The sequence below is a fragment of the Podarcis raffonei genome, chromosome 8, assembly GCF_027172205.1.
Source record: "Podarcis raffonei isolate rPodRaf1 chromosome 8, rPodRaf1.pri, whole genome shotgun sequence".
In the NCBI taxonomy this organism is placed as follows: Eukaryota; Metazoa; Chordata; class Lepidosauria; order Squamata; family Lacertidae; genus Podarcis; species Podarcis raffonei.
In genome coordinates, this window is record NC_070609.1 from 84,369,867 (window position 1) to 84,393,469 (window position 23,603).

Sequence of the window (23,603 nt, forward strand, 5' to 3'; positions counted from 1 at the left end):
CCCTGGTGAACGAAGCGGTTCTTTTCCTCTGAAATCAGGAGGGCTTCCCAGAGGGTCCTTAACACCGATTTCTCACTGGGCGCTCAATTCCTTTGCCTTCACAGCTCACCTCTCTCTTTCCAAGACATCACTTCACTGGAGCTGAGCTGCATGGCAGAGTATGGAGGACCCGTCTTCCCTTTCCTGGCCGTGGGGGGGTATCCAGGTAAGAGGCATGTCCACCCCCTGGGAGGAAATAATTGGGTCTTTTGTGTCATGCACAGATTGGCCTGCCCAGGCTGCAAGGGGCTGTGGTATAAGTGGTATTAAGACAATTTTAAGGGCGGGGCGGAGTGTGTGCGCACATGCACATGTGCTATTTTGGTGCTGTGGCAACCACCACAGCTTACGTTTTTTTTAAAAAAATGCTTTTTATTAACTTTTTGTTACAAGACATAAAGACGCACACTAAGATGTAAGGACAATTAAGAAACAAAATAAAAAGAAAACACAAAACAAACGACAAACACATAAAGCCATAAATCTGTACGCTCTTGCACACAGAATTATGTTACCCTATTTTATATTTCCCATTCTTATTCTTTTCTAGTATTACTTCCTCCTCCAAGCAGGTCTATTTTCCTGTTTGTTAATCTGTTTCTTTCCCATTTCATCATTCCTACCTTCTCCATCTACTGTGCTTAGTTATAGACCATATTGTGGTTTGCAAAAATTACTCAATGCAAGTCCAGGTTTTGATTTGAGGACACTGGGGGTTTCTTTAGGTAATCTCTATACACTCCCCCCACTTTTTGGAACCTTTGGTTAGACTGCCCCCTAATTGTACCCGTCAGTTTTGCCATGTCAAAATATTCAAATAATCTGTCCTCCTACTCTTTTTTTGTTGGTACTATTTCACTTTCCCAATGTTTAGCTATTACTATTCTTGCTGCCATTGTTGTGTAGAAGAATATTCTCTTATTTTCATTTGGGGTATCTGAATCTAATATGCCCAATAGGAAAGCTTCTGGTTTCTTTATAAAAGTTTTTTAAAATATTTTTTTTTCAACTCTTCACATACACCAAGTTCCACATTTCAACTTTGCAGGGCGTCAAGGACTTCCTTTTATCTATTCCGAATCTTCCAGCGTTCAGCTGCATTGGACGTCCACAAGTTCTAGCACCACAGCTTATGTCCCCCCCCCGATTCCCCCCCCATTGCTCCTTTCTAAAAAAGAAAGAAAAAAGAAAGAAAATAGCTTGTTCATATTTTTTTCCTGATTTTTCTTTTAGAAATGTGTGGTGCTGGTGGTGGGGAAAACACAAATGAAAATGAAAATAAAAGAAATTACATTTCCGCACATTTGTATCCAGATGTGCATAATCTTTATCCATCACCTAATATATTCTTTATAAACTCGTTCCAAGTACTGGAATAATAATAATAATAATAATAATAATAATAATAATAATAATAATAATATATCGTTATTATTTATACCCCCCCCCAATCTGGCTGGGTTTCCCCAGTCACTCTGGGCGGCTTCCAACAAAACACTAAAATACAATAACCTATTAAACATTAAAAGCTTCCCTAAACAGGGCTGCCTTCAGATGTCTTCTAAAAGTTTGGTAGTTATTTTTCTCTTTGACATCTGGTGGGAGGGCGGGTGCCACTACCAAGAAGGCCCTCTATCATTATACTTATCCAGAGAGGAAATTCCTGGGGGCCTCAAGGTGCCCCACCTAGTCAGGCCCAGCAGTGGCACCTGAGGGGCCTGGTGAAACCACCACACCTGTGGTTTGAGGGAGAGGGTGGGGGGCTGTGTTCGAGGGAACTGGGGCTCTGGGGGGGGGCTTGCTGCCTTGTGGATGTGCCACCCCCAACCTGCCTCTCAGTGACCTCCTTCTTCTCTGCCTGACAGAGGAGGAGTACTCAGAAGGCCAGGCCCTCATCCTGACCTTCTCCTTGAACAACTTCCCTCCCAGTGACCCTCGATTTGACTTTGCCATGTTGTGGGAGAAGCAGTTCCTGGAGATTGTGCAGGAATTCCAGCGGGAACACGAAGACAGCTACACAGTCGCCTACATGGCAGAGGTGGGTGTTGCTACTGCCCCACCAGGGTCCCTACTGAGGACCCTCATTCCTTGGGGGCTGGGGCTACTGGCAGGGGTCACCTCACACCACTGCGGTCAGCGGTGCCCAACATCTGCCGGCCAGAACCAGCCCATTCCACTGACCAGTGGACCCCAGGTGTCCAGCCAGCCCTAAAGTGACCTGCTAGGCTGATTAAAAGGTAAAGGGACCCCTGACCATTAGGTCCAGTCGTGGCCGACTCTGGGGTTGCAGCACTCATCTCGCTTTATTGACTGAGGGAGCCGGCGTACAGCTTCCGGGTCATGTGGCCAGCATGACTAAGCCGCTTCTGGCGAACCAGAGCAGCGCACGGAAATGCCGTTTACCTTCCCGCCGGAGCGGTACCTATTTATCTACTTGCACTTTTTGTGCTTTCGAACTGCTAGGTTGGCAGGAGCAGGGACCAAGCAACGGGAGCTCACCCTGTCACAGGGATTCGAACCGCCGGCCTTCTGATCGGCAAGCCCTAGGCTCTGTGGTTTAACCCACAGCATCACCCGCGTCCCAAGCTAGGCTGATTGGAGAGGGTTATATTCCATCCCCACTCCCCTCCTGTGCTGTGTCTACTTTATTCTTATTTTTTTTTACCTCGCTGCCCAAATCAGTCAGGTCGGTGTTGGAGGAGAGGAGAAAAATTTGCCAGGAGAGCCTGATGTTCATCATTTTTAAACTTTGGGATTTTTCAAGTAGTACAGTGGTACCTCGGGTTACAGACGCTTCAGGTTACAGACGCTTCAGGTTACAGACTCCGCTAACCCGAAAGTAGTACCTCGGGTTAAGAACTTTACCTCAGGATGAGAACAGAAATCGCACGGCGGCGGCGGGAGGCCCCATTAGCTAAAGTGGTGTCTCAGGTTAAGAACGGTTTAAGGTTAAGAACGGACCTCCAGAAAGAATTAAGTTCTTAACCCCAGGTACCACTGTATGTCCCTCTCATCCCTGTGTTGCCTGAGAGCTTGAGCTGAGCGGGCACAGAATCAGGGGCATCTCTCGGCTGGTGCAAGGAATGTGGAGGGCCAGCCTGAGTTATGCGCTTTGAGCATCTTATGTGCCTGAGAAACCAATGCTGAGCTGGCCTTTCGCATTGGTTGTCCTTCCCCGACTGCTTTTCCATGCTCAAGGTGCAGTATTCGAAACTCCCATTGTTTTGCGACAGGGGATTTCATTAGCGCTAGCTCTCGGCGCAGTGCTGCGCCTGAGATTTCGGATTAAAACTGCAGAGTGGAAGGAAAGGAGGACTTTTTTCTGCCTCCCCACTTCCAGCTGCTCTCTGAAGACTGGAGAAGGGACCCTCTTAAGAATATTATGGAGGGCGTACAACGTACAAAGTAAATATATAAATACATTTTAAGATAATGCATTAACAGTTACGGAACAGAGCACGATTGAACCAAAAAGTCATGCGTAATATCATTAGGGCAAACATCTCATGCTAATAAACACTGAAACAATAAAATGCAAACATCCAAATGAAATGCAAACATCCAAATAGCAGCAAAAGCAATATCTGCCCCACACCTGCCAGGAAGGGGGTGGGGAAGGCAGGTGGAAAGTCTTCCCCTTGATGGCTCAGGCAGACTCTCCCCTATAGACTCTTAAGGCCCTCTTATCCCCCCCCCCCATAATACCTACAGCGTTCACTGGAGGACGAGATCAACCGCACCACCTGGGACGACCTCCCCATCTTTGCTGTCAGCTACCTGGTGATCTTTGTGTACATTGCACTGGCCTTGGGCGAGTACTCCAGCTGGAAGCGGATCCTGGTATGAAGGGGCTGCCCCACGGCAAGGCGGGTGGAGGTGGCCAGACCCAAGAGGAGGAGGAGCGGGGGGACAGAGGAGCTCCAGTCCCTCCTGCAGCATCAAGGCTTCCAGTACTTAAGGAGCAGCTGCTTTCCGAGTGCTTCCGGAGTTTGGTGCCACCATGGAGAGAGCCCTGCTCTTCTCCTGGACCCAGCACAACATCCAGAAGAGGCCTGTAGAAACAGGTGCAAGGATGTCATGCAAAGACTGGGCTTGCCTCTGTGTGTCCTTGCTGCTGAGGCGCATCCTTTCATTACCACGCCTGGTGTTATGTACTGAGTTGAATAGGATCCAAACTGCAGCAGTCTGATTGGTCCTAGAACAATAGGATCCAAATTGCAGCAGTCTGATTGGTCCTAGAACAAGAGGATTCAGAATGCAGCAGTCTGATTGGTCCTAGAACAATGCAGCAGTATGATTGGTTGGCAGGAACCACCCAATCATGCTCCAGATAGAAGTGAATCCACAACCTGATTGGCTTACAGTAGAATTCCGGAATTAGCCAATCATGTGCAGCCCATTGTGTAAATAATGTATATAAAGCAGATACTTTGAGGGGACTTTCATTCCTCCTCACCACTATGAGCTGAATAAAGGGCATGAAATCCACTCTCGACTCAGAGTATATTTCACCTTGCCTCACCTTTTCAGGTGGACTCCAAGGTGACGCTGGGCTTCGGAGGAATCCTGGTGGTCCTGGGGGCTGTGCTGTCGTCCCTGGGCTTCTACTCCTACATAGGGCTGCCCTCCTCCCTCATCATCATTGAGGTCGTCCCCTTCCTGGTGCTGGCGGTCGGTGCTGACAACATCTTCATCTTTGTGCTGGAGTACCAGGTGCGAGAAATGCCGGGAGGGCTCCCAAGGCTTGGCATGTCCAGAACAAAGGTGTTTTTGCCGCTTGAGTGGGTGGAGGAACGGAGGTTAAAGAGGCACAAGCAGAGGCAGTCATGGCCTTGCTCTTGTTAGACAGCAGCCCCAGGCAACGGGGCCAAGCAGCGGCGTGCAGCATGTTGCTTGGGGGGTCCAGATCTACCACTCCTCCCAACTGTCCCCAGCCTGCTGCCCAAGGCAACTGCCTCACCCAGCCTCATGGGTAATAAATTTATAATAATAAAATAAATTTTATTTATATCCCACCCTCCCCAGCCAAAGCCGGGCTCAGGGCAGCTAACAACAATAAAATAATACAACATTCTAAAATCATTTCATTATAAAATTAATTCAATTCAAATCAATAGCAACCATTGGGCTAGAGTTCTGTGAGGATTACCAAAGGAGGGGGTCAGGCTGTGCCCTGGCCAAAGGCCTGGTGGAACAGCTCTGTCTTGCAGGCCCTGCGGAAAGATGTCAAGTCCCGCAGGGCCCTAGTCTCTTGTGACAGAGCGTTCCACCAGATTGGAGCCACAGCCGAAAAAGCCCTGGCTCTGGTTGAGGCCAGCCTAACCTCCCTGTGGCCTGGGACCTCCAAGATGTTTTTGTTTGAAGACAGTAAGGTCCTCCGTGGGACATACCAGGAGAGGCGGTCCCGTAGGTACAAGGGTCCTAGGCCGTATAGGGCTTTAAAGGTTAAAACCAGCACCTTAAACCTGATCCTGTACTCCACCGGGAGCCAGTGCAGCTGGTATAGCACCGGGTGAATGTGATCTCGCAGCAAGGACCCCGTAAGGAGTCTCGCCGCGGCATTCTGCACCCGCTGGAGTTTCTGGGTCGGCTGGCCCTGTCCGGAACAGAGCAGGTCTCCTACTCCAGGACTGCTGGGCCTTGGGGAAGGAGAAGGGGGTCTGAGAGAGCCCAGATTGGAGGGACACCTTTGCACACAGCTGAGGCCAGACCACCCCTCTTTGAGAAACCCAGAAGACACCTCGACTTCTCCGCCTTGCTGCTCTGTGGGTGCGGACCCTCTCTTTCTCAGACCCCCTTCCTCTGCCTCCCACTGCAGCGGTGTGAGCTACGGCCTGGGGAGTCGACGGAGCAACACATCGGACGGGTTTTGGGTGACGTGGCCCCCAGCATGCTCCTTTGCAGCCTCTCTGAAGTCATCTGCTTCTTCCTGGGTGAGCAAAGCCACTCCTTCTCCGAGGATGGAGTCGGGTACAAAACCCTGGTGGCCAAATGCCGCCAAGTTTGGGCAGAGAAGGGTGGCAGGGCTCTCGGGGCTCATCTAGACTTCTGCTCATCCAGCCACTTCTCTCCGGAAAAAGCCCATCTTTACCTCTGAATCTCAGAGCAAACGTCAACCAGGTTTTCTGCAGATGGATGTTTGCACTGATTCAGTGCTAAAGAGCAGGTTTTGCTGGGGAAAGTGCGGGGCTGATAGAAAACTGCATAGAATGTGGAACTGTGACAATCCCTCAGTTAAAGGTAAAGGGACCCCTGACCATTAGGTCCAGTCATGATCGACTCTGGGGTTGCGGCACTCATCTCGCTTTATTGGCCGAGGGAGCCGGCATACAGCTTCCGGGTCTTGTGGCCAGCATGACTAAGCCGCTTCTGGCAAACCAGAGCAGCGCACGGAAACGCCGTTTACCTTCCCGCCGGAGTGGTACCTATTTATCTACTTGCACTTTGACATGCTTTCAAACTGCTAGGTTGGCAGGAGCAGGGACCGAGCAATGAGAGCTCACCCCGTTGCGAGGATTCGAACCGCTGACCTTCTGATCGGCAAGTCCTAGGCTCTGTGGTTTAACCCACAGCGCCACCTGTGTCCTTCATTTAGGCTTTGGGAAATGCCTGACTAATCTGATTTTGCAAAGCTTCGAGCCTGGGAGTCTCTAGAATGCAGAGCTGCTTTGTGGCCCTTTGACTGGCGGCAGCTGTCTAGCTGCGTGGACAGAGACCGCAACTCAGGCTGTGATGGTGGCAGGGGCTGGTGAATGGGCCGGAGGCTTTCTTGGAGGGATGCCCTCATCCCAGCCTTGTGACAAGGCCTGCCTGCCTGGGGGTGAGCGAACGCTGGAGCAGGCAAAGCTGCAAGGGGATTGAGGTCCTGAAAAGCCAGGAGAGCACCAATGTGGGCTCAGCCCTGAGAGATGAAAAGAAGAAAACAAGGGAATGACAGTAGCCCAAAGCTAAAAGCTGACCCTGACTCGCCCTGTGCCCAGAGAGCCCAGGAGGTCCACCCTGTGCCTTTTTTTCATGGACCTCCAATGGAGCTGAATGTTGGAAGATTCAGAAGAGGTAAAAGCTAGGACTTTCATGCAGCGCATAGCCAAACAGTGGGTTTCCCTCTCAAAGATGGCCGTGATGGCTCCCAACCTGGATGAAGGTAAAAGAGGCTGGAGGAGGAGAGGGCTGTTGATGGCAACTGGCCAGGATGGCTCTGTTCTGCCACCACAGTCAGAGGCAGCAATGCTTCTGATTCCCAGTTACTGGAAGCCACAGTGCTTGGGCCCTTGTGCTTGGATCCTGCTTATGGGTTTCCCAATAGGGCAGCTCGTTGGCCACTGTGAGGACAGGATGGACCTCTGCCTTTGGCCTGATCCAGCAGCTGCTGGACCTTACACCTCCCTTCCTGCTTCTAGGTGGCCTGTCGGAGATGCCGGCTGTCCGGACCTTTGCCTTGAACGCTGCCCTGGCCGTCCTCTTTGACTTCTTGCTCCAGGTGTCCATGTTTGTGGCCTTGCTGTCTCTGGATGCCCGCAGGCAGAAGGTGGGTGGGGACTTTCTTTAAAGTGCATTTTTGTGGCGGGAGGGTTTCCTTACTGACTGGGGTTTCTTTTTTTTTAATAAAATATTTATTAAAGTTTTACAAAATGAAAAAAGAAAAAGAAAAATACAAATAAAAAAAACAGTTCCATCTTTCCATTACATTCTTTCATTTACTTAATTTTCTGGACCTCCTCTAACCTCCCTTTTTGTATTCCAGTTTAATTTATCAGTTCAGCAAATCCTTCCCCTCTTTACTTATCCTAATCTTTAATCTTAAAATAATGTAACATTAGATTTTTACTTATTAATAATCCATTTTTTCATACTCCTTATAATATTATAACTAAAAACCACTTAACTTTCAATCCAACATCATTCTAACATTCATTAATTTTGCAATATTTCTGTAAATAGTCTTTAAATTTCTTCCAATCTTCTTCCACCGACTCTTCTCCCTGGTCTCGGATTCTGCCGGTCATTTTTGCCAATTCCATATAGTCTATCACCTTCAACTGCCATTCTTCCAGGGTGGGTAGGTCTTGTGTCTTCCAATACTTTGCGATAAGCATTCTTGCTGCTGTTGTACTTACTGACTGGGGTTTCAGGCTTCCACAACCACCCCTCCTCCTCCTCCCCAGCCCCACACTCCAATGGGGTCCTCAGCTGGCGCCCCTTTTGCCCACAGGCCTCTCGCTTTGACCTGTGTTGCTGCGTCCAACTGGAGGAGAAGAGCCCAGAGAAGAAGCAAAGAAGCCTCCTTCGCACCTTCATAGAACGCTTCTATGCTCCCTTCTTGCTCAACAGCTTTGTCCGGTTCATGGTGGTGAGTGCTGCTGGCTAGGTGGCAGAGGGTGGTTTTCTGGTGTGTGTGTGAATCGAAGATGGAGAGCAGGCAAGGTGGCAAGAAGGAGGCAGGAGAGAACAGAGGGTACAGGGAGAAGAATCCTTCTTTCTGAGCCTTCTTAACCAACTCCCCGTCGGTGGCTGTTAGTCTTGGAAGCCATATCTAATATAATAATGATAATTTATTATTTATACCCCGCCCATCTGACTGGGTCTCCCCAGCCACTCTGGGCAGCTTCCAACCAAATATCAGAAACAATACAGCGCCAAACATTAAAAACTTCCCTACTTCTTTTAAAAGTAAAATAGTAGTTTATTGCCTTGACATCTGCTGGGAGGGCGTTCCACAGGGCAGGCGCCACTACCAAGAAGGCCCTCTGCCTGGTTCCCTGTAACCTCACTTCTCTCAGTGAGGGAACTGCCAGAAGGCCCTCGGCGCTGGATCTCAGTGTCCGGGCTGAACGATGGGGGTGGAGACGCTCCTTCAGGTATACAGGACCGAGGCCGTTTAGGGCTTTAAAGGTCAACACCAACACTTTGAATTGTGCTTGGAAACGTACTGGGAGCCAATGCAGATCTTTCAGGACCGGTGTTATGTGGTCTTGGCGGCCGCCCCCACTCACCAGTCTGGCTGCTGCATTCTGGATTAGTTGTAGTTTCCGAGTCACCTTCAAAGGTAGCCCCACGTAGAGCGCATTGCAGTAGTCCAAGCTACTTTATTCCATATCTACCTCCTCCAGGATCAGAGGCGGGGTGTCAGGTGGGAGAGGGTGTGACTTGAAGGTCCAGGGGGGTCACCACTAAGCAGGCCCTGGTCAGAATGAGACACCACCTGGGGAGCCCACAGACCCACCCATGACGGGTGGAGCGAATGGGGGTGGGAATCCATCTAACACATAAAATAATGGCCTTCAGGTGAGACTTGTGTGCTTCCTGGGAGCCTCTAGTTGGTCCCTGGGCAAGGGAGGACTGGGATTCTGAACTAGACACTTTGGCCTGATCCTGCTGCTTCACCTACAGAGACCCTCTTGTGCTCTTACCTTCAGATGCTGATCTTCATTTTCATGTTCTGCGCTGGAATCTTCCTGATGTTGCATGTCGAAGTGGGGCTGAATCAGGAGCTGGCAATGCCCATGGTGAGAGCTGGCTGGCTTGCTGGTCTTCTGGGGCAGTGATGATGATGGTTCCCCAAGGAGCTTCTCCACAAGGAAGTTCCTTCAGGGAACTTGAGGACTTGGCTGAGTCTGGGTGCTCTGCACCTTAACGAAGGGAGCTGCTTAATTCCACCTGGCTTCCTCCAGTAGCTTTGTTAACTAAGTTATTTGCAGGATTTATAGCTCGCTCTTCATAGAATGTTTTCAGTCCCAGAGCAGGAGACGGAGTAATAAAAAGAAACAGAAAAGCATGAATACAAAAAAATGACAATATAAACAGGTCCAATGAACAACAGTTCTATCGTACGGCAAGCAAGCAAAATGACAGCAACATTAAAAATAGTATTTCCCGTTTAATGAAGTATGGGTCAGCAGGGCTGCCAGTTAGTGATGTGCTGGTAGATTTTCTGACCTCCCCCATCTCTTTCCTACATACCAGCCTTCCCAGGTAGCATCCAGGGTCTTCCAGGGTCTTTGAGCCCCCCTCCCTCTACTCCTTTTCAAGATCTCCAGTGGCTGAGCCTATGGGGACAGTTTTTTAAATGTCCACCTCCATTCTCTGTTTAATTTCCAGTAGCGAAGGGGCAAGAGCCTTCATTGAGGGATGAAAGAGGCAGGGAGGGTGATGTTAAGGGCTGGCCTGGGCACAGGGAGGGCAGAGCAGCTCAGAGTCTGCTGGGGCTCTGCTCTCGGGCTGCCCCTTCAAGGCAAAGGTAGCAAGGAGAGGGAAGGAGATGGACCCAATTTTCCCCCCCATTTTATCACATGTCCTAGGTGGTTCTTATGTTCTTACGCTCTGCTCTCCCCAGGACTCCTACATGCTGCAGTACTTCCAGTACCTGAACACGTACTTCATGGTGGGCGCCCCAACTTACTTTGTTACCACGCCGGGCTACAACTTCTCCACAGTGGCAGGGATGAACGGGGTCTGCTCCAGCTCAGGCTGCGATGACAACTCCTTGACGCAGAAGATCCAGTCCGCTGTGCAGTTCCCGAACGTGTAAGTCGCTTGGAGGAGCCGTTCTGCTCCTGTAAAAAGGGGGTGGGTGGGTGTACAAAAGCGCCCCCCCTCCCCAGTTTTGCCCTCAAATATGCCAGAATATTATTGCATGCTCTTTCCTCCACAAACCTGCCAGGAAACATAAGAAAAAATAGAGAGAGGGAGGGTTCCTGGAGGGTTCGTCTTAGAGGGGCAGAGAAAAAGATGTTTTGACCGGGGAGGGCATGGTGGCAAAAGAGCAGTTGCAGAAGCTCTTTTGCCCTGACCCATCCTGGGGGAGAAGGAGCCGCAGACCCCCCGGGCAGATGCTAGAAAGCAGCCTGGAGTTTGCTTCATACCAGGGAACCAGGCACAGGGCCTTCTTGGCAGTGGCGCCCGCCCTGTGGAACACCCTCCCATCAGATGTCAAAGAGATAAACAACTACCTGACATTTAGAAAACATCTGCCCTGTTCAGGGAAGTTTTTAATGTGTGACATTTTGATGTATTTTTAATCTTTGTTGGAAGCCGCCCCGAGCGGATGGGGAAACCCAGCCAGATGGGCGGGGTATAAATAATAAATATATTATTATTATTATTATTATGATGATGATGATGATGATGATGATGATGATGAAGACCTCAGAGCAGAACAGACCAATTCATGGAGGAGAGGACTATTGATGGAGACTAGCCACAACATCTATGTTCTGCCTCCACAATCAGAGGCAGGGTACAATTATTATTATTATTATTATTATTATTATTATTATTATTAGTGCAGGAAAGGTAGTGTGGTCTGGCCCTCCAGCCTCTAGAAGAGGCACAGGAGATTCTTAGTGGTCTGTAGGGTTCCAGAGGCCAATAAGCTCAAAATCAAGGCAGCCCCCAACCAGCTGAGGACCAGACAAACATCCAGCAGCTTCTCCTGATGTTTTGAGGTTCAGCTTCAGGCCCAGGATCAGGTGCCTGGCACCCCAGGCCCTTCTCAGGCAGGATGAGCCCAGCTTCCTGCATTTGATCACTGCTCCATCCCTCCTTGTTCCACCTCACCAGTGGCACCTCAGGCTGGGATTGGCAAGCCAGTCCACGAGTGCCGCTGCGGCTTTTCATTTTGCACCTGCCTCCAAGGGCAGCCCCCACCCCGCAGACCACAGGTAGTGCTCCTGGAGGGGCCTAAGGCCTGGAAGACGGCTGAGGCAGCCCGGGAGGAGCAAGTGCCCTGTGCCTGCTTCCTGCTCTCTCTTGCCAGTCTCTTGGACTGTCTGGCCAGAGTGGTGTATGCTCTGGTTATCTCCTGCTTGGACTACTGCAATGCACTCTACGTGGGGCTACCTTTGAAGGTGACCCGGAAACTACAACTAATCCAGAATGCAGCAGCTAGACTGGTGACTGGGGGCGGCCGCCGAGACCACAGAACACCGGTCTTGAAAGACCTACATTGGCTCCCAGTACGTTTCCGAGCACAATTCAAAGTATGGTGACCAGGCTTAAGACATTCCTGGAATCTACCAGGAACGAACCCTGCTGCAGATACACAAACAAATCGGCCCTTTATTTCCTCTGTTGTTGGCCGCCGGGACCATATAACACTGGTCTTGAAAGACCTACATTGGCTCCCAGTACATTTCCAAGCACAATTCAAAGTATGGTGTAGACCTTTAAAGCCTTAAACGGCCTCGGCCCAGTATACCTGAAGGAGTGTCTCCACCTCCATCGTTCTGCCCAGACGCTGAGGTCCAGCGCCGAGGGCCTACTGGCGGTTCCCTCATTGCGAGAAGCAAAGCTACAGGGAACCAGGCAGAAGGCCTTCTCGGTAGTGGCGCCCGCCCTATGGAACGCCGTCCCACCAGATGTCAAAGAGATAAACAACTACCTGACATCTTAAGGCAGCCCTTTTCAGGGAAGTTTTTAATGTGTGACATTTTAGTGTATTTTTGGTCTCTGTGGAAGCTGCACAGAGTGGCTTGGGAAACCCAACCAGATGGGCGGGGTACAAATAATAAATTATTATTATTATTATTGCCCTTCGAGCCTTGCGCTCTCTCTTTAGCCGTGGGCCTTGGCCCCCCTCCATGCCGCTGTCTCTCCCTCCAGGTCCTTCCTGGCCATCCCTGCCTCTTCCTGGGTGGACGACTTCATCGACTGGCTGAGCCCCTTTTCCAGCTGCTGCCGCATCCACAACGGCCAGTTCTGCCCCTCCACCGACAGTAAGCAGAGAAACCCGCCAGAGATTCTTCAGCTGCGATTCTTGCATTGCAGCGGGTGGGGCTGGATGACCCTTGGGGAGCCCTTTCAACTCTACAGCTCTATCATTCTATGAAAGTATAGGGGGGTGGGACATCCCCTGGGGGGGTTCCCTGCCCAAGGTTTGTTAAAGTTTGTGGGTGGTTAATCATTTGACCCATGGGGTCTGCTGCAACGGCACTGCAATAAATCTGATTTACGAGCTATCCGACACTTCAATGGCACCCACATGCTTCCACTCGTGCGCTGCCTCTCTTCTCAGTTGTCGAATACAGTGGTACCTCGGGTTACATATGCTTCAGGTTTCAGACTCTGCTAACCCAAAAATAGTGCTTCAGGTTAAGAACTTTGCTTCAGGATGAGAACAGAAATCGTGCTGTGGCGGCGCGGCAGCAGCAGGAGGCCCCATTAGCTAAAGTGGTGCTTCAGGTTAAGGACAGTTTCAGGTTAAGAACGGACCTCTGGAACGAATTAAATACTTAACCTGAGGTACCACTGTAGTAGCAGAGTTCACACACAACGTAAAATGGCTTGTCTGTGTCGACGTGGTGTCTTCAATAACTCAGCTCGACACCAGTGCTTCTAATCTAACACTCTTTATTTAGAAGCATAACAAACAGAAAAGAAAACCTGCAGAATCTAGCTGCATGTTCGCAGCGTTCTGTCTCTAACAAGAACGAAACTACCCTGCTCACATTCTCAGACAGACTGCTCTCTGCAGCATCCAGAGAGCACAGATCAAAGGGAAATGCCCAGGTTCATGTGGGCAATGCACCCCGTGAATAAGAACGCTTCCTGGAGTGTTAATTCTTAACTGTCCAGAACCACAACAAGGTTGCAGCTGGAAGGGACCAAAGATTCCTGCCTGGACCTGGGGCTCTGCCTCTCCTCTGCCTCTCTCTCCCCCAGCTTCCCTGTCCTGCCTGTTGAACAAGTGCATGGCTCCGACGAGCGGGACCCTCCGGCCAAGTGTCGAGGAGTTCCACCGGTTCCTGCCCTGGTTCCTCCACGACATGCCCAACCTGAAATGCCCCAAGGCGTGAGTACTGCAAGCACCGGGGGGGGGGGGTGTATGTGTATGTGTGCGGGTCAGGATTCGGGTCTGGGCGATTGTTCCTACAGCAAGGAATGACCCCTCCCCCGAGAGGGACTCCTTGCCTGGTTGTGCGTTGTAGAGGCACCCCTACCGGAAGGGGGAGCCAGCTGGAGCTCAGAGGCTGAGGAGCGGCCATATTGAGCCAGTGGAGCCCACAAGACCAGGCCAGGGTAGGCAGGCTGCAGGTGGACTTTGCAGGAAGTGGTACACAAGGAGGCTGGAGATTGGTATGGAGCCCATAGTTTTTTCCTGGGGCAGCTGGACCTCTGTGGGGTAAAAGGTAAAGGGACCCCTGACCATTAGGTCCAGTCGTGGCCGACTCTGGGGTTGCGGCGCTCATCTTGCTTTATTGGCCAAGGAAGCCAGCGTACAGCTTCTGGGTCATGTGGCCAGCATGACTAAGCCGCTTCTGGCGAGCCAGCGCAGCACATGGAAACGCCATTTACCTTCCCGCCGGAGCGGTACTTATTTATCTACTTGCACTTTGATGTGCTTTTGAACTGCTAGGTTGGCAGGAGCAGGGACCGAGCAATGGGAGCTCACCCTGTCGCGGGCCGACCTTCTGATCAGCAAGTCCTAGGCTCAGTGGTTTAACCCACAGCGCCACCCATGTCTCTGTGGGGAGAGAGCTCCAAATCCAGGCCCTGAGGGAGGGACATCTGAGGAAGGTCTTGATGTGTGAGACATCCATGGGGCTGGCTGTTTCCAAGCCGTTTGGGGAACTGTTGGCAGCAAACAGCTTGGCTGCCTGCTAGCCAGCTGGGATGCCCTAAGCCTTTCCTATCCTGGGCTTTGAGCCAGTGTGGTGTAGTGGTTTGAGTGCTGGATTTAAGACCCGAGAGAGACCAGGGTTCGAATCTCCCCACTCTACCATGAGGCTCGCTGGGTAACCTTGGACCAGTCACAGTGTCTATTAGCCTAGCCTGCCTTACAGGAAAGCTGTTGTTGTGGTGAGACTAAAATGCCGGGATGGGGGCGAGGAGTATGTATACCACCTTGAGCTCCTTGGGGGAAAGGAGGCGGGATAATAATCGCAATAAATAAATCAATAAAATAAAAAGGGTTCTGGGGCCATTTCCAGTTTGCACCTGCTGCATTGGGTCTGCCATGGGGAGTGCTTCTCTCTGAGACTCAACATGCACCCCTCCATCTTTTTCTCCAGGGGTCGTGGTGCCTATGACACATCTGTGCGTCTGGGGCCAGATGGGGAAGTCATAGGTGAGTGTTTTCCCCCTCCCATCCCCAGAATAAAAAGAAGCCCCAGGTGCGAATTCTGCTGCCCTGCCAGGAGGGCACTGACTCTCTTGCTACGGCAACCAGGGTGGGTGGAGGGATATGCAGATGGGGAGGTGGGCTTCTGGCTTCATATACAGTCCAGAGCCATCTCCCCTGGTGCACCACCGCAGAGGTGGGAGGCTGCGGGAGGAGGGAGGCGGTTAATGCCCCTCTGAAGGGGTGCAGCCCCTCTGGGTGGTTGGGCTACTGCAGTGCCTGTCTCCTGTCTCCACAGCATCCCGCTTCATGGCATACCACACGCCCCTCAAAAACTCGCAGGAGTACACAGCAGCCTTGAAGGTGGCCCGGGAGCTGGCGGCCAACATCACCGCTGCCATGCGGCAGGTGCCCGGCACGGACCCCGACTTCACGGTCTTCCCCTACACGTAAGATGCCGGGAGCGGCTGGGGAGGGACCGGAAAGGGCATCTTGTCCTTTTTTGGGGGGAAATTGTCCCTAGTTTCCCGGCTCTTCAGCCCTGGGGTCAGCGAGGCTCTAGGAGAGCGGCGAAGTGTGTCTCTGTGCCTCGCTGGTGTTCCCACGGCCGTTGTGGTTTTTCTGCAGGATCACCTACGTGTTTTACGAGCAGTTCCTGAACATCGCCCTTGCGGGGGTCATCAACCTGGCCGTCTGCTTGCTCCCCACCTTCCTGGTCTGCTGTGTGCTGCTGGGCATGGACCTGCGCTCAGGACTCATCAACCTGTTCACGATAATCATGATCCTAGTGGACACTCAAGGAGCCATGACCCTGTGGGGCATTTCCTTCAACGCCATCTCCCTCATCAACCTGGTGACGGTAAGCCGGCCCTTGTCATACAACAAAACCAAAACACCAAACCGGCTTGCAAATATAAAGGACAATTGGACTGAGTTCAGCAAATTAAAGTGCAACGTGCATAGCAAAGCCGGGAGATACTTAGAGACATACAGTGAACTAGTGGCACAACTCTGCCAATAATGTATATAGTAATAGTGTCATAGACAGCTGAAACAAGTACCGTATTTTTCGCTCTATAAGACGCACCAGACCACAAGACGCACCTAGTTTTTGGAGGAGGAAAACAAGAAAAAAAATATTCTGAATCTCAGAAGCCAGAACAACAAGAGGGATCGCTGCACAGTGAAAGCAGCAATCCCTCTTGCTGTTCTGGCTTCTGTGATAGCTATGCAGCCTGCATTCACTCCATAAGACGCACACACATTTCCCCTTACTTTTTAGGAGGGAAAAAGTGAGTCTTATAGGAAAAAAAATACGGTAAATTGCTCTGGGGCACAGCTCTGGCTTTGTGGGGCGGGGGCGGCAGGAGAGGGCAGCCCTGAAACTCCCAACTTGGGGGTGTTTTCCAAGGGTCATCGTGGAGTTCCTTCCAAGGTGTTTAGCCTCAAAACGGGATTCCGCCTTCTGGCTTTGGGAGTCTGCAAATTCTACACAAAATCCTCCCCACCCCACAGAATAAACATTTATCCTGAAAGACCTACATTGGCTCCCAGTACATTTCCGAGCACAATTCAAAGTGTTGGTGCTGGCCTTTGAAAGCCCTAAACGGCCTTGGCCCACCAGTGGCGGAGCTTCATGCTCTGGCACTGGGGTGGGGGTGGGGCAGCCACGATGGCACCCCACCAGGATCATGCTGCTGGCGGCAGTGTGCGCTCCCCCCACACTCCTCTTCCTCTGCCAGTGCAGCCCAGTATACCTGAAGGAGCGTCTCCACCCCCATCATTCTGCCCGGACACTGAGGTCCAGCTCCGAGGTCCTTCTAGCGGTTCCCTCCCTGCGAGAAGTGAGGTTAGGGAACCAGGCAGAGGGCCTTCTCGGTAATGGCACCCACCCTGTGGAACGCCCTCCCATCAGATGCCAAGGAAATAAACAACTATCTGACTTTTAGAAGGCATCCGAAGACAGCCCTGTTTAGGGAAGTTTTTAATGTTTGATGTTTTATTGTGTTTTTAATCTTCTGTTGGGAACTGCCCAGAGTGGTTGTGAAGGCCCAGCTGGATGTGTAAATCATTAGTAATAATAATAATAATAATAATAATAATAATAATAATAATAATAATAATAGTGCAATTTGATGTGAGGCACATGGAAGCACGTTCTTATTTGCACACATCATCCAGCTTGCACATGTACTTTGTCGAACACATCTGCTATTTGCTTTCTATCACAGTTTTTTTTTAAGGAATTCCATTCACACCAACATACCCAAATTGGGAGTTCTGGATGGATGAGAGATAGTTGGAGCGACAGGTGTGTGGGGTGCAGAACAGGACATGAAGATCATGGGGAGAGATGAGCATCAGCCAAGTGAAGAAAGCAATGCTCCTTATTGCATTTTCCCAAGAGAGCTGCAAATCTGATAGGCAGCATCTATGCTTTAGAACTCCCTGCCTATTGACATTAGGCAGGTGCCCTCATTATATTGTTCCTGATACTTGCTGAAAACTTTATTTCAGCAAGCCTACCCAGAAATTTAATGTAGTTATCCATATTTGTTAAAAAAAAATATTTTTCTGTTTCCTTTACACTTTATCTTATACACACATATTTTTTCAAACAGTTTTGTTAAATTTAGGTGTTTTATTGATAATTTTATCATGTACACCACTGAGTTTTCTCAGTATGAATCGTTCTAAATAAAGGGGGATTTTTAAGCACAACTGGCAAGGACCCCTCCCTTTGATGCCAGCTCTAGAAATATTAAGCGGTAAGGAACTTTGGTTTTCTTCCCCCAGAGCCCATAGGACACAGAACTCAACAACACATTTGTGCAGTATCCTTAGAAGAGGTAGACATAATACATTATGGCAAGTTGCAAAGATTTTAGTGAGAAAACAAGGAAGCCAGGGGGTTCTTATATGTAAGAATATTTGTTTGGGATTAAAGGAACTTCATCACTTACATTTTACCTAATTGCACAGAACTTGGGGCAATGCAGCACTTTCAGGGGGAAAATGTTCTGAGAGAGTGTTGATTTAGATGGTTCTAAGGTGATTGTGATTGGGAGAAGCATTGCGTAAATTTAAGAGGGTCATTTGATGGTGATTGATGGGTTTTGAGACCAATGGTAGGAGAAGCTCCATCACTGCTAAGCCTTTGAGGCAGCCAATCAGAAATTTATTTAAAGGTTGATTCCACCTCCCTATTGATTCTGGACTTCCACCATAAAAAGATTATCCAATTCAGGTCAGTTGGCTATTAACTAAGAACATAAGAAGAGCTCTGCTGCTGGATCAGGCCAGAGGGGGCCCATCTAGTCCAGCATCCTGCTCTCACAGATGCCACCCAGATGCCCATTATTGGATGATGCCCACAAGCAGGGCCTGAGTGCACAAGTCATTGCGAAGAAGGGACTTACCTGCGAATGGGTGTTCTGAAATAAAACTCCAAATAGCTGCCTGTTCAGAATTTCCTGAAGGGGGTGCCAAACCCTAGACACCTGAAAGAGAGCTCTGTTGGACTGCATCGAAACAGAGGTTTCTGTCCACCATAACAAAAACTATCAGGGAGCTGGGTTTATTTCCTAGCATTCAAGAGAAGCTTTGTGGCAATTCACCCTGGCCAGCCTTGGTCCTGAACTGCAAAGCTGTGTGCCTGTTCTGGCAGAGACACAGCAGCTTGAAGGGTAATGGTGGGAAAACCTGCTGCTGCTTCTCTTCCCCCTCTCCATTTTCCTAATTACAATGATTTCCTTTACCAATTAATCTACGAGCATTGTAACCACTGGACAAAATGCAGCTGATGGCCAGGTTGTTGTTGTTTAGTCATTTAGTCGTGTCCGACTCTTCGTGACCCCATGGACCAGAGCGCTCCAGGCACTCCTGTCCTCCACTGCCTCCCACAGTTTGGTCAAACTCATGCTGGTAGCTTCGAGAACACTGTCCAACCATCTCGTCCTCTGTCGTCCCCTTCTCCTTGTGCCCTCCATCTTTCCCAACATCAGGCTCTTTTCCAGGGAGTCTTCTCTTCTCATGAGGTGGCCAAAGTCTTGGAGCCTCAGCTTCACGATCTGTCCTTCCAGTGAGCACTCAGGGCTGATTTCCTTAAGAATGGATAGGTTTGATCTTCTTGCAGTCCATGGGACTCTCAAGAGTCTCCTCCAGCACCATAATTCAAAAGCATCAATTCTTCAGCGATTAGCCTTCTTTATGGTCCAGCTCTCGTTTCCATACCAGGTGCCCAGGTTAGGTTGGACCATATTTCTCCTTCAGTTGCAACAGAAGCAAGGTGCAATTTTTGTTGTTGTTTTTCAAACTTTTTTATTAGTTTTCCAAATTTATGACACATAAATCCACAAACATGAAAAGAAAACATTAAAAAACAAACAAACAAACATTTATCCTAACTGTCATAATTCCACTTTTGTTAACATTGTTGGGTGACTTCCTTGAATCCCCCTGGCTGAGTTTCCATATAAATCATTGTAGCTAGCAGTTTTCCAAAACTATTTTAACATAGAATTTACTTGGTTGATTAACATCTTTCTTTCTTTTCATTTTAACAACATAGTATTCTACAACATCACATATTTAAATCCTAAGCCTATCTGATACTCGCAAGTAATTCTATTTAAGTTATCTTAACATATTTAGCTAAATAGACTTTCAATTTCTTCCATTCCTCCTGGTACTCCTCCTCCTTCTGGTTGCGGACTCTTCCGGTCAGGTCGGCTAGCTCCCAAAAGTCCATCATCTTCATCTGCCATTCCTCCACTGTTGGTACTTCTTGTAATTTCCAATTTTTGACCAAAAAAATTATAGCTGCAGTTGTGGCATACAAAAACAATCTTTCTTGGGCAATTCCAAAGCTGTTATTCCAAGCAGAAAGGCTTCTGGTTTCTTAATAAATGTGTATTTCAACATTTTTTCAATTCATTATAAATCTTTTCCCAGGTCCACCACATATGTGCAAGGTGCAATTTTTGTGCCCGTTGCTGATCAGGTCGAAATTGCCACACATGGTACAAAAAAGCAACTGGGGCTTTTTGGCCCAGCAAATGCACCAGGTGGGCTTTGCAATAATAATAATAATAATCATCATCATCATCATCATCATCATCATCATCATCTGCTCATCCTTCTGACAAAGGCTCTGTTCCTCCCGGCAGGCTGTGGGCATTTCGGTGGAGTTTGTCTCCCACATCACCCGCTCCTTCGCTATCAGCACACAGCCCACTAAAGTGGAGAGAGCCAGAGAGGCCACAGTCAACATGGGGAGTGCGGTGAGTCGTGGGGAGAGGGGCACATGTGGGAGGTCTGTGGCTTCGTTTAGGATGCTGCTTGGGTGCATTGGGGCAGGGAAGAGAGACCAAGCTTTGGTCTTTCAAATGTCCACGGTGACATACCCCCGTCTTGCCTCTCCCCTTCCATTCTGCTCAAATCATTGCATCAGAATTGTGGTGTCCTGCGGTGCCCCCTAGGCTTGGTGCCCAGTGTGGTGTAACTGGTCATGGTGCCCTAAAACCGCCTCTGGAGAGGCCCTGCCCTCATGGGGCCTTTGGAGCTGGTTCGTAGAATCAGTGAATTGTAGAGTGTGATTTGAATCCCCGCGACGGGGTGAGCTCCCATTGCTCAGTCCCTGCTTCTGCCAACCTAGCAGTTCGAAAGCACGTCAAAGTGCAAGTAGATAAATAGGTACCACTCCAGCGGGAAGGTAAACGGCGTTTCTGTGCACCGCTCTGGTTCGCCAGGAGCAGCTTAGTCATGCTGGCCACATGACCCGGAAGCTGTACGCCGGCTCCCTCGGCCCATAAAGCGAGATGAGCGCCGCAACCCCAGAGTCGTCCGCGACTGGACCTAATGGTCAGGGGTCCCTTTACCTTTACCTAAGGGACCCCAAGTGTCATCTCCCTGTAATGCAGGTGAGGTAAAGGTAAAGGGACCCCTGACGATTTGGTCCAGTCATGCCATTTACCTTCCCGCCGGAGCGGTACCTATTTATCTACTTGCACTTTGATGTGCTTTCGAACTGCTAGGTTGGCAGGAGCAAGGACCAAGCAACGGGAGCTCACCCCGTCGTGGGGATTCAAACCGCTGAGCTTTTGATTTGCAAGCCGTAGGCTCAGTGGTTTAGACCACAGCGCCACCTGCGTTGCAGGTATCACAGCTAAAAAATCCGATGGATGGCTGTCCAAACCTCTGCTCCCCCTCTCCAGAATCAGTTGTGCTCTTCTCACCCCCCTGCCCCCCCCAAATAAACACATTGCTTTTGGTCATCCAGAACCAGCTCCAAATTGGCATGAGAGCTCCTCAGCCTCTCCCTCCACTTTCCAACTTCCACTCTTGGGAGCTGTTTATACCCAACTGGTGGGCAGCCAACTGGGCGTTGGGCTGTGTTGGTGAGGCTGCCAAGGCCATAGCACCCCTCACCTGCCTGCAGAGGCAGTCCCTGCTGTGTGAGCCAACTCTGCCCCTTCTCCCCCATTTGGAGATTTCTGGGTATAACCAGCTTGTGCTCTCTGCTTGCTCTTCCTCCAGGTGTTTGCTGGCGTGGCCATGACCAACCTCCCAGGCATCGTGGTCCTGGCCTTTGCCAAAGCCCAGCTGATCCAGATCTTCTTCTTCCGCCTCAACCTCATCATCACGCTGCTGGGGATGCTCCATGGACTCGTCTTCCTCCCTGTGGCCCTCAGTTATTTCGGTGAGCCAGTTTGCCTTCCCAAGCCGGACCCCTACAAAGAGGGGCAATTGCTGAGGCAGCCTGTAAAAGGTACCCCTGACCGTTAGGTCCAGTCGTGGCCGACTCTGGGGTTGTGGTGCTCAACTCGCTTTATTGGCCGAGGGAGCCGGCGTACAGCTTCCGGGTCATGTGTCCAGCATGACTAAGCTGCTTCTGGCGAACCAGAGCAGCGCACAGAAACACCATTTACCTTTCCGCCGGAGCGGTACCTATTTATCTACTTGCACTTTGACGGGCTTTCGAACTTCTAGGTTGGCAGGAGCAGGGACCGAGCAACGGGAGCTCACCCAGTCGCGGGGATTCGAACCGCCGACCTTCTGATCGGCAAGTCCTAGGCTCTGTGGTTTAACCCACAGCGCCACCCGCGTCCCGAGACAGCCTGTAATGAGGGGCAAAGAGGACAGGGGCACAGGGGATGGAGGCACAGTTCAAGCTGCCTGCGACAGGAGTGTTGGGATACTGCCAGGGAGACAAAATCCATCTGAGCCCCCAAGCCGGCTGCCGGACGATCCATCGATCTCCCGTAGACACGCAGTATCAGCAATTAGCGACACGAAGCTTCAGAAATAGATTGCCACATTCTTAGGCTGGTGCACACTCTATCAGCAGAATTCACACAGCAAAAGATGCACAGCAGGAGAGCATATTTACAGTTTATTCAGCGTTGGTCAGAACAAAGAAAAACATGACCGCCTGATTCAGCGTTCAGGCACGAAGGAGGAAACGAAAGCAACTGAAAACATAAACATCCTGTGAACGGGAAATACGCAGACTCTGTGACTCACAAAGCCTGCTCCCTTTTAAGGTGGAACGGAAATATCCTAACAAGGAGGGGGAAGTGGTTGCCCACCATTGCTTGTGGGGTGGGAGAGGACTGCTCTTTCTTGAATGACTCTAAGGAAGTGCTCTGCAGAGGTAGTTTGCTTGCTGCAGGGGGTTCCTCTCTCCATGAGACCTCGCTCTGGGTTCTCCTCCTGTCGAACGGGCCCATCTCTTCCTCTCTTCTCCAGGGTTTCGGAAAGATGCAAATCCAGCTGAGCTTTCATTCATTCGCTTTTTTTTCCATGTCACTTTCTCACACCCACACAAAAAGATGCTCAGAGTGGCTTGCAGCAAAGAAAACAATGCATTTCAAAACCAAACTGTGCAAAAAGAATTTCCTAATAGCACAGCAAAACACATGTAAGCTGTCTCCACGCTTGAAGGCAGCAATGCTTCTGAATCCCAGTTGCGGAAACTACGAGAGGGAAGAGGTCTCTTGTGCTCAGATCCTACTTGCTGGTCTCCCAAAAGAGGCATCTGGGGCAGTCACATAAGAGCTGGACTAGATGGGCCATGATCCAGCAGACTCTTCTTATATTCTTATCAGCTCCCTCCTTCCCGGCAATCAGACTACAGCTATGAACAAATCATGGCGGTCAGCGCTTCTCTTCTGTGCATGCTCCTTGACTGAGACAGCAACTGTCCTCCAGAATGGCTGCTACTAAGTACAGTGGTATCTTGGGTTACATACGCTTCAGGTTACATACGCTTCAGGTTACAGACTCCGCTAACCCAGAAATAGTACCTCGGGTTAAGAACTTTGCTTCAGGATGAGAACATAAATCGTGCTGCAGCGGCACGGCGGCATCAGGAAGCCCCATTAGCTAAAGTGGTGCTTCAGGTTAAGAACAGTTTCAAGTTAAGTACGGACCTCCGGAACAAATTAAGTACTTAACCCGAGGTACCACTGTAGTGGGTTGACAAAGCAGACGACACAGAGATTTC

The 23,603-nt window shown here is 50.1% G+C and overlaps 1 protein-coding gene across 1 annotated transcript in view; it reads left to right on the top strand.

The window, feature by feature from the left end:
• The window catches only part of NPC1L1 (NPC1 like intracellular cholesterol transporter 1), a 32,985-nt gene that overhangs the window by 7,725 nt on the left and 1,657 nt on the right, over positions 1-23,603 (top strand). The window contains exons 3-18 of the mRNA XM_053401275.1: positions 105-205; positions 1,905-2,077; positions 3,751-3,879; positions 4,570-4,752; positions 5,858-5,972; positions 7,440-7,567; positions 8,252-8,389; positions 9,456-9,545; positions 10,373-10,563; positions 12,640-12,752; positions 13,699-13,828; positions 15,048-15,103; positions 15,396-15,546; positions 15,725-15,956; positions 20,266-20,379; positions 21,635-21,797. Of these exons, the coding sequence (XP_053257250.1) occupies positions 105-205; positions 1,905-2,077; positions 3,751-3,879; positions 4,570-4,752; positions 5,858-5,972; positions 7,440-7,567; positions 8,252-8,389; positions 9,456-9,545; positions 10,373-10,563; positions 12,640-12,752; positions 13,699-13,828; positions 15,048-15,103; positions 15,396-15,546; positions 15,725-15,956; positions 20,266-20,379; positions 21,635-21,797 (2,207 nt within the window). The remainder of the gene's footprint in view (positions 1-104; positions 206-1,904; positions 2,078-3,750; positions 3,880-4,569; positions 4,753-5,857; positions 5,973-7,439; positions 7,568-8,251; positions 8,390-9,455; positions 9,546-10,372; positions 10,564-12,639; positions 12,753-13,698; positions 13,829-15,047; positions 15,104-15,395; positions 15,547-15,724; positions 15,957-20,265; positions 20,380-21,634; positions 21,798-23,603) is intronic.